General features: G+C 36.9%; 1 protein-coding gene across 1 annotated transcript; it reads right to left on the bottom strand.

Moving 5' to 3' along the window:
* Positions 1-9296: 9296 nt before the first annotated feature.
* LOC129728313 (protein G12-like) lies at positions 9297-10044 on the bottom strand. The gene is made up of 3 exons (XM_055686746.1): positions 9690-10044; positions 9468-9634; positions 9297-9407 (listed from the first exon to the last, which is right to left on the bottom strand). The coding sequence occupies exons 1-3, from the start codon at positions 10042-10044 to the stop codon at positions 9297-9299; spliced, it is 633 nt and encodes a 210-aa protein (XP_055542721.1).
* Between the last annotated feature and the right edge of the window lie 1485 nt (positions 10045-11529).

Genomic DNA, 11529 nt, shown 5'->3' with positions numbered 1-11529 from the left:
AGGCTAGAAATAGGTATACACAAGAACTACTTGGCACGTGTAGAGAAAAAGTCACTTTTGTATGAATTTATTGGTAGTGCGGTGTCCAACAAAGTTTAGCATAGATTAACAAGACGGCTAGCGAAAACGGAGAATTTTTTGTTGAGTTTCTCTGAAAACTGGCTCATAGATTTAAGAAACATGTTTGCTTGCAGAATGATTTTCGGCAATTGAAACTTGCTATTGTTTCCAAAACAGTTGTTAATCAGTGAAAAATTTGGAATTTCTGTTTTGTAAAATATTTGGATTTTTGGTAGTGAATTTCGAATATCAATTTCTCATTCATGCGAAACATGATGCAGATATCTGGCAACACTGCATAGCTTATAATGTTAGATTTCAGATGTAAACAAACAGTGCTAAGAAAACGTAAAGGTGTCGACAAGAGATTAATCGGTAAAAGTGTCGGCAAGAACAGTGTGTCATATACAGAAGGCTTGGGAAGTAATAAAATATCATACGTACTTATCCGGAAAAATTACAAGTGCCGTTCCAATACCAGTAAACGAAGCAGAGTCAAAAAAGTAGAAAAAAATTATGAAAAAATCAGGGTGGTCAGTGAGGTCCATGGCTGGGGAAATCGAGTATTCGGACTTCTCAATCCGGCGAGTAATTGCTACAAACCTTAGCACATACGACTTGATGTGTTACGCAGAGGTCTCCAAATCGATTTAAGCATCCTCATCATATCAACCCTGTAATCTTTTCACTGATAAAAAACTTTAGTCAGAATCTTGCCGTCATTTCATCTGCCAACAAGACGGAGTACCTGCTAATACTCTTGAGTACACAGAAATAACTTACCGAATTTTTTTTTGGAGTTTTGTGGGGCGGCGTCGAGCTAGATATCAATAGAAAGCCTCACAACACACTTCAATCCAAATCGGGAAGGTGAAGACATTCCTGAATTGAAACATGGTAAAAAGTGCATGCGACAGATCCATGAAGATGCAAAAAGACAATGAAACCGAATAAGATTATGCTGTAAAATTATGACCAAAACTTTCGAAATATACCTCTACTAGGCCATACAAAATGATAAAAGTGAATTGTTTCAAATGTTTGTAACGCTTTCAAATGCCCGAAAACCTGAAAATAAAATTTGAAAAATAAATAAGTCGCAAGTTGAGGTCAACATCGTCAATATCTTCTACAGGGTGCGGCAGAAAGAAATGCGTTTTATGCTACTTTTTCAAAATTGTTACTGTAGCTGATTCAATTCAGTGTCAATGAAAATAAGCGCCAATTTAAAACCGTTTGACATCATCATGCCAAACATCATGTAACCCGACGGATGTTTGATTTGGAACGTAAATATAATTTCGACTTCCATACGTGCAAATAGCGGACCTCTACTTTGCTGGATCCACGTCTCGAAACCATCTTGTAGAAACTTTTTGACGCAACAAATTGTGGCAAAATGACATCCTGCCACCCTGGAAACTTCCTTAGGTGTTTGTTAGGTGAGCGATAAACTCGTAACGCCTTTTTTGTCATTCATTCTCACAAATTTGCAATGGAAAATTCTGATGTTCTGATGCACTTCTTGAAAGTGAACGAAACCAAATACACTGTTAACAGAAATAAGTCATTAGTTACACAAATTAACCCAATTTTAAAGTTGCAAGATTTTCGTAATTTTTTTTGCCGCACCCTGTAGAGCTAAAATAGAAAAAAAAAACTTCAAATTAGGTTTACGATCGATAGAAATAACTTTAAAGATAGAAAAATGCGCAAGAAAATGATTGAATGTTAGGTTTAAAATCGCTAAGTAACCAAGAAGTGACATGTCTGAAGAAAGTTTTTTAAAAAAACGATCGAAAATTAAGCCTAGAATCACCGAAAAACACTTCTTAAAGTTAGAATAAACGAAAAACGTTGAGAAGCGTAATGTGGAATTACATTATGATATCATGTTGTCGGTCTGATATCATTGCTTTCCATACAATAGATTAGTGAATTTACTCCATTGGGCCTAATTTTGAATTTTATCTCTTTTTTTTTATTCTCTTTTTATTCTTTATTTGTTAAATAATTGGTAAATTTGATGAGGAGCGTATTTTCGGTAAAGCACCTCTTCAATATAAAAAAACGGTAATGGGGTGCTGAATCTGTGGCCTCCTAGGTGTTTTCTGATAACCAAGAGTGGACGTGACTCAGATCTCTAACATCGAAGATAAACCACCGCTATATTGATGCTGCACTACCACCAGCTTAATAGGACACACCCAGTGATGGGCATAATTCTTATTCGCTAATCGCTAATTAAAACGCTTATTAAACTGTGTTAACTGATAAGTGATTCAGCTAACTTTTTCTACTGTTAGCGACCTAGTTAGCTCCGCTAAATCTGATCAATCGATAAATTCATACTTACATTCATGAAATATCACTGAATTTTTTTACGGTTTCGGTCAATTTTTCACTGCAAGCATGCAAAAATAATGTATAAATTTACTGCAGTGTTTCTCGTTCGATAGCGAACGAGGTCAATTATTCGCAACCTTCAGTCTGAAAAATATGCAAGTATATTCTGCCTGAAAAATCACGTAAGCGGCTGATCTTCTGCTGAATATCTGCCATTTTACGTGAAATAAGTAACTTTCACCTAAAATTCACGTACGATTCACGTAAAATCGCCGAGATTAGAATGTGAATAGTTTCAGCGTGTTGGTTTTAGTGTGTTTTGAATTTGTTAGTGTTAGTGCGGCTAAATACCGTTGACGTTTCCGACAACGGTATTTACGTGAACTTTAAGTATGCAAAAAAGTCAATTTTTTTGTACGCCATACAAAAAAATTTTTAAGCTGCTCCAGCTAATTCAAAATTGGAGAACACGCAATGTAAGTCTTCAGAATAATATTCAGATGAAGGGGTTATACCTACCAAAATTTTTTTTTTCGCCATTTATTTTTATTGGCCTAAATAATGCTAAAACTTTCCAAGAATCAAAATCAACATCGCCCAAGTACAGATATAAACTCAATGTTCGTTTAAATCAATTTTTACCGAACAACTTTTATACTCCAAAATCACATTTTTCGTTTAATTTGGCGATGCTCGTTTTTCTTTTTATTTAGAGGCTTTGTAAACTAGCAGAAGTTACCTACGATCGTTATCGTGTTTCAAATTTAAAGTATAGAGGTCTCTGCATCAAATTTCGACCGTTACAGCGTCTCTACAGAACGTGTTTACCCACAATTTCCTTTGTTTAGTCGATCAGCCGTTCTCGTCGTGTACATTCTTTTTTTGAGTTTTTCTATACTTTTTAACTGTAAGTTATATTCAAAAGTACTTAAATATGAGTGACAAGTTTGAGTTTTGCGTGGGATCGGGCGCCACGGTGTCAAAGTCGCTAAGCATCGCATGCCCGACATCGCGAAAGAGGCTAGGCGCAGCCATACATCAGAGATAAAAAGGAAGAAGAGGAAAATAAAACCGAGGAAGGACAATTTTACGGCGCAGGGATAGCTGACTGAAGGTAAAAAATTATTTGGGGCTTTGTTATTGCGATTTTTAAGATTCATAGCATTTTGAAACTTGAATCGCGTTTTTTCTCAAAACCATGTTTTCATAAACGGCGAGCAGTAGAACTGAAAAAGTTTACATCCGATTGACTTGAAACTTTAACTGTAACTTCTTCATTAAATTATCTAGTGAAGTACACACGATTTTAGCGATTGATTAACAACAACAAAAGTTATGAACAATTTAAGTCGTTTTTTTTTGTCGAAAATGAATTTTTTTCTTCAAACCGTTGCCATTTTGTGAAGAAAAATTCTAAAAATATAATCAAGTGTACTTCACTAGCGACACTTATGTAGATAATGAAAAAAATTTTGTTTTGGTTGTTGGTGGTGTAGTGTAAAAAAATCATGAAAAAAGCCTTGCTTTTTTGAGCATTTGGTAGATATAACTCCTTAACGCAAGAAACATATAAATCTTTCGAATTTTCAGCGAGTGCTTTGTTCGTTGGTGAACTCTTACCGAACCTACGGAACAGTTTAAATCATCAACAGTCAGTATCGAGTTGAACACCTCCTGCGCTGGCTGCGAGTCAAAACTATGAACGGTATGATTCTCACTAAAAAAAAGAGAAGCATCTGAGAGTAATCTACAGGGATCAAGCGTTAGTATTTCTTTAAGTCGCATTTCTTTAATTAGCGGTAAAATCACTAAATTGTGTTTATCGGTTTATTGTTTAGCGTTTAGCGAGCTAACTTTTTAAGTTAGTGCCGCTAAGGCTTAGGTTAGCGATGCCCACCACTGGACACATCGTTACATTTAGAACACTTTCTTACTGCCCATGTGTCACCATTTATTTCGATTTATTTTATGGAATATTTTTTGCATCAAAAAGCACGCTTAGAAAGAAAAGAGAATATTTGATGAAAACACTCTCTCTGCTCTTCATACCAATATTTTTTGATAATTGGGATTTCGGCTTAACAGTCATTCATCTCAGAATTTAGAACGAAGTTATTGTCATTCGTCCCAACGATTCAGCACTTATTGGTGCCTTCATCAGGGGAAACTGTTTAAAGGAGTAATTTATTAATGACTTTACATATTACAAAACTTTTTCCCTCGACTTACAATGAGAATTATCGGACTACGTCAGGCGATTGCATCTAAAAGCCACTAGTAATTAATTTTTAAATTTTTATCTTTAGACAATCTGATCAATTTGAAACAACATGAAAAAAAACTAGCCTAAACATGGACACATTAATGCTTACGTTTATAAGTTTGGTGGTGGGAGGAATTTATTTTCACTGTCGGAGTAGTGTAGCAGTTTCAACTTGTGTTTCTGCTCAGTTAACTGTTATACCATCTTCATGCAGGCTTTTAAGTTTGTGTAAGATCCCCGCATATGCTGTGTTGAGGTTGTCCACATCAATACGGTGGTTTACTATGTGTGGTGTACAGTAGATGTGACACATTTGCAAAAGTCTGTTCAGAATGGCGTCGAAACAGGAAGTGTTGCGCAAGCGCATTGAATAATTTTAACTGAACTGCACAAACATTTTGGCAAAAAGTTCATGGTACACTATTTTGAAAGTGAAAATCTTCCGGCTTGGACAGTGCATAATTTCCTACAAATCTCAACAATAATACGCCAGGAAGGTAGTGTGGGACTGGCCATCAAAAATCAAAGGAAGGGAGGGAGGTTGATAAAATGAAAAAATATGCTTACGTAATTATTGAACGGCCCCTAAATCGTGGTTCATTTTTAGTGGTTTGATTATTATCAATCAAGAAGTATACCTCGTTCCTGAAAACCACTCGGCACTACTTGTACCTCAAATACGCAACCCAAAGAATCTATCTCAATGTCGCCCAATCGAAGATTACTTCAGAATTTTGAGTTCCTTAGTGTACAAAAACAACTGGAGAGCAAGACACTGCATTGATTGGTAGAATCAAGAGATGCATCCTGACAAAGCTTTATCGAACAGCCGGTTCTGGGTCTTTCTCAAATATTCTTCAATTTATTTGGTTTATAATGCATGTATCTTCGAGTGCAATGAATCAGGTTTTGTTCTAGTGCATTATTTTTTTTGACAGCATAAGAGAAAAATCCAAATTTTTAGTTGTCACTCGTTACAACATTTTTATCTATCAACTTTCACTACTAGCGACGTTTATACTTATTTAGCTACGTTTAATAACTCTCTGGAAATAATGTGGTGGCTTTGAAAAGATTCCAAATGATATCTGGGGTTGATTCGCGGCCTCATTTATCGGTGGTATTCAGACATTTCTTGGTGTTTTCTACGAGTCATCATCTTGAACTTTGAAATGACATCTAGGAATTGATTTTACACTGGAAACACCCAAAATATTTGGTAATCGACCATACTACGCTATTTTCACGATCTTGAACGTTAAAATAGCGTCTGTAGTTGATTCCCGGTTATTGGGCATCATTCTGGTTCCAAAAATACCCACATTAGATGATATATGGCTTTATTATCAGCTCTGATTGCTCGGAATCTGCGTTCAACATCGGACTCTACATTTTCAAAAAGTACAATTTTGGTGAACGCGCAACTAAATTTCCAGTCGATTACCGCAAGAATAAAGAATCCGTGGAAAACTGAGCGAGTTATAAGCATTTGAAAATGTTCGTGACGTTCTCGATGTTTAGATTTTTATTTTACACCCTCTATCAGAAACTGTCACAGACAATTTTACAGTTTTTCAAGTATTTTAATCATTATGGCTCACTTTTTTCATATAAGAACTGTAGGAAAACTGGGTTTATATAAGAAAAATTCAGAAATTCATTTTTTAAGGCGCCATGTGTGAGTATTTTAGGGAATTAATAGCATGGGCCTTCTTACCCCGCTGCTGGTGCATTCTGTACGGTTTTCTCCTACGCTACGGTTCGATATGCGAAAAAATATTTGATAAAAAATATAACAGAATTACGAACTTGTTAACAATCTTACATCAGAAAAACCAACATTTAACCAAAATACGTGTCTAAAACTCCGAACATGATCTCATGCCTGGCTCCAATTTGCTTGAAAACGCTTCTTTGAAGGGCATTAAATCTGACCATAAAAACTGTTTTTAGATTAAGACATGGTTCGGTGAAACACACTTTTCAAATAAATCCTAAAATGATACCAAAAATTTGTAAAGTACCATTTTAAAGTGAAAACAACCAAATTTGAGTTTAAACCTTCAAGGGTTAGAAAACGCGACAGTAGAAAATGATTCTAAATTAGGCGTAAAGCAGCTAATATTCGGTTTGAACGCCAGGAAACACAAAAACAGAAAACTTCTAAAACATTGTTGGCGATCCGTATCAAAAAATAGTTTCTAACTTGGTTTAGATCTGAAGAACAGTTATGTAAACAAAAAAAAAATGAAATGAGAAAAAGCTTTGATTTGTAAATAATGTCAATAACATAAATGGTCATTGACATGGTACATTCAAATATTAGCAGCGTAAGAACTATTATTTTTATCAAAAACTATAAAATAAAATTGGGTTTCATAAAGCAAACAAAATTCGGTTGCGCTTCATTTAATTCCAATCCCACGAACATTCCATCCAGTTGCATTAGACCATATTTCCGTGACAAATCCTTAAAAATGCACTCCTTGGACCAAAAATAGCTAAGGTATAGGAAACGAGGGCTAAAATTTGGCCTAAAGTTGTTGAAAATACATCTTTTCGCAAATGAATTCAAAGAGATCACTAATAAGGCAAATCAACTGGAATTCCACTGAAAATTTCAAAGATTCCATGTTCTATATGATTAGAAAAAGGTTGCATAATATATTGTTAGAGTGCAACTCTGGAAAAAAATGGAGCAAAAAAGTGGTTAATGTAAATGTCTTTTGAAGTTTGTAATTACAAACTGTGTGTTGTAACATATTTCACACCACTGGCACTGTTTCTATTGATCAATACAACGATTGCAAGACAGCTGTCTGTTTCCTTGGGCGCCCAACTTATTACGTAAATACAAACCATACGAATGCAGAAGCAAATTCCTTTATTTAGATATATATGTTCAGATACGCCTTCCACCCCTGCAGCGGTAAACTGTCCGGTGGCTGGTGCTATTAATCTTTCAAACATTCCAGATCATACGACGGCGTACTTTTGATCCCGGACTTTTTTTTCCTTATTTCCACAACAAACAAATCAGAAAATCCGACAGGTCCGCCAGCAAAGGCAAATGGCCAGCGGATGGACAGAAAGAAAAGTTCAATTCCCCGCTGATGAAAAGTAAACAATCCAGCGCAATTTTTCATGGTTGCGCGCTGTTTTGGGCTGGGAGGGTGGCGCCCATTTTTAATCAGTGACAAATCATGGCTACCCGGTATGCCGTCATATTTCACGGTTCTCCGTCCACCAGCACGGGAGACCACTTAGGCTTTGAAGGGTCCCAGATGGACTGTAAAATCACAGCAAGAGGGAGCAGAGAGGTTGCGCTTCGTTGCTGTGTAATCACAATGCTTCCGCTGGTTTGAGCGTTTTCGCAGGCCTATAATATTTATTTGCGGCAATAAAAATGTATTCGGTTTTGGGAAGCATTGCGAGACACATGAAAAGGACACTTTACCTGTATGGTACTCCTGGGACTGCGTGGGGACAGTTGACTAACCGAGTGGCAATTTAGTTATACCTTTGTCATCTTTGTGTCTGGAGGAGAGTTTCGTTCTTATCTGATTTGCCATGATTCATGTTTAGCAAGGGTCGAACATTAAATAGCAATAGAAACGTTTCTGATAATTGATTGGATGGTCGTGGTCTAGTTGAGCAACTTTCTGAATGGGATATGACTGGCGAAGCATTTGTGAGTAGAACCATATTTAATTATTTGTTATAGTCCTAAACAAACCACAAACGGGAAAGTATTCTATGTTTTAATATTAAAGCGGTTGGGGACTTCTGGGCAGTGTAAATATTTTCAATTATATGATTTTCATGATTAAGTAGGCTTGACCTCTATTTGGTCTACCCTGTCCACCAGCTACCTGCCGAATTAAATGTAACATTATATACTGAGTGATTCCAGCAGCAGTTAACCGGAAGGATCCTTCAATGCAAACATAAAAAATAGACATCATCACTGGGTTACTGGCCTGTTTAATTGGTTCACTGTGCTTGTCTTCATTATACAACAACAAAAAAAGCTTCAAAATAGACTGAAATTTAAAACCGCCGCCGTTTGTTTATGTTGTGGAAGTCCATCTCGGACCAAGACAGGCGGAATACGATCTCCCATCCATTCCAAATGTGGTCCGCGTACTTTTGTTTGCGATGCATACGTGTTTACATACACCCATTCGGATTTACAATCGGGAGTTTTCTTTGAAATGTTCCGCGTATGTAAACTCACATACTGGTACTACCGCAGTCGGATGATATTTGATCGAGTCAGTTCACGTTTTTCGGTAATGAAGTTGTTTGTTGAAGGCGTAAACCTGCATTCAGTGTAAATATTTGGCTCTGGTTTCAAATACACCGAAAGTGCATTTTAATGGAATTGTCACGGAAATATGGAAAGTAATTTCGGCTTCTGATGCAACTGGATGGAATGTTCGTGGGATGGGAATCGAATGTGGCGCAACCGAATTTTGTTTGTTTTACAAAACCCAATTTTATTTTATAGCTTTTGATAGAAATGATAGTCTTTACGCCGCTAAGTATTGTTTGTACCATATTTATGATCATTTATTTTAATGAACATTATTTACAAATCAAAGCGGAAAATTAGTCAGTGACACGTTCACAAAAATCTTCCCCATCCGAAAAATGCGGCTACAAGCTCAACAAACTTGTCAACGTCAACGCCGTGCTCGCGGAGCTTTTGGAACAGAGATTGAACTTCCTTAGAGTTCTGTAAAAATAATACCAAAGTTTCGTGAAATGTTCATCGAATAATTAAAATTTCACTCACATTGTAGAAGTCCACCAGCGCATGGAAATCAGTATGCTGCAGTTTTTCGAACAAAGCTTTGAACTCTGGGCTGGTCTGTAGCTTTTCCTCGAACAATGCCTCTAATTTGTCCGTGGGCAGCAAAGCATGCGCTTCTTCGAGGAATCCGTTGAGTCCGCCAGTTTTCACTAAAAATTCGATTATAATCAGATATTCTACAAATTCAAAAATGAAAAAACTAACCACTTCTGAAAATATGCATCGGCTTAACGTGGTGCAATCCCAAAAAGTCGGCGACATAATTCAGCGCGTCATAGACTGGCAGTCCGGCATCCTCCAGGTAGTTTAGTAGATCCTTAACTTCGTTGAGTGCGAAAAACTGATCCCAAACGGTTGAAAATTCTTTACCCTGCAGGTAAGCGAAAACATCCTGAACTTCCTTATCGTGCAAGTAGTGATCCAGTGCCAACTTTGTCAGCTCGTCGACCGGAGCCAGGGCAAGAAAGTCTTCAAAGTCTTCTTTGAGGCCACGGGGAGCCGGAACCACGGTAGCACTGACAAGTGCCACCAAAGCGGTGAGGAATAGGATTGATTTCATGGTTGAACTGTTTTACTGTTGACAATCACAGTTGAAGCGGGTTGACGAACTGATAATAGATTAGTGAAGAACGTTAGTATTTATAGTTCAGGTACAGCTGACAAAACACTTGAAATTTTGGTGAGATTAACTTATTTTTATATCGCTGCCGCTCATGGCAAGTCCGTCCCAATTGCATTTTTGTCAATTTTGAGTTTATTTATGGAATCAATTCCTTTTTATGTCTACTTTCGATAGAACAAATATTTTTGAATTCTTCGTTCTGAGGAACTATGAAAAAAATAGCAAGTCGGTTTGTCCCATAGCAAAAGTGATCGCAAGTCGGTCCCATTGCAAAAATCTTCGCAATTTAAACCCACAGCCAATAATGATTATGAAAAATGTGATATTTACCACAACTTATGGTCTTCAGGTTTAGAATTGGATGTACCAAGTGATATTCGATAGGAGGTTTGATTGAATTTTACACGATCTACATCGTGTGGCTCTAGCTGATAGTACAATGTTTTCATCAAGACAAAGTTTTCACCTGTAGCTTCTTTCAGCTGTTGGTTGTTGACAATGAACGCTTCAGGTGTGTCACTGTATTGTTAGTTGTAGCATTCTTGAGTAAATACTACTTTTCGTATTTTATCCGTATTTTATGTAAAGACGTGGGCCAGAATTGTAACATTATTGTCGTGAATTTCGTTTTGAAGAATTTGTTAGTTATATCAAATACTTCGGTACGCTACTTAACTGTTATTTAACGGAGCAAACATTTTCCTAAGCTATATTTGTTCTTTCATATTTGCTTCCACTGCTACGTCGAAGCTGTCCGCCGTCACGAACGTGTGACCGCTCTCAGGAAAATTTAGAATAAGTTACCTACACTGATTTCGAATTTATCAGTAGTATCAAATGTAAAAACAAAATCTAATTTTATTCTGAGCGGCGCAGTTGGTACATTATGTTATGCTTCTCACAAAAACTTGTTTAATAAGGCACGAGAGAAGGTCATTTATGAATTGACCAGCGATGGATTCATTCCAAACGCAAGCTATAGCACCGCCATTGATTTGCAGTAGTTTGTTTTTCATCACCGGTCGTAGCCGGCTATGGGTCTGACTTGCTATCATTCTGGCTACGTACCGTAAAAGTAATCGCATGTGAGTCCCAGCTTATGATTTTCAACAAATTTTAGTCAAATTTCGGTGTTTATACGAGTTTTATGATGTAGAAGTGTTAGATTGTCATTGCAGTACTAAATTCTGTTGATGGTCTTGATTGAAAAAGCATTTGAGTGCCAAATTTCACCCAAAGCGTTACGATTTTCAATTGCTGTTTTCTCGTCAGCACCAAAACGCAAATGGGACGGACTTGCTATGAGCGGCAGATCGGTACTTGAACAATCTTGAGTGCACCATTTGTGGATTATTGTTATCGTAATGAAACGCACTTGACGGAATACTGGAAGCATGTACAGGAAGAAGAATAGAAGCTCAA

This window comes from Wyeomyia smithii, chromosome 3 (genome assembly GCF_029784165.1).
Source record: "Wyeomyia smithii strain HCP4-BCI-WySm-NY-G18 chromosome 3, ASM2978416v1, whole genome shotgun sequence".
NCBI classification, from domain to species: domain Eukaryota; kingdom Metazoa; phylum Arthropoda; class Insecta; order Diptera; family Culicidae; genus Wyeomyia; species Wyeomyia smithii.
Note: the sequence above shows the minus strand (reverse complement) of the source record. Positions and strands in the feature narration are given on the sequence as shown.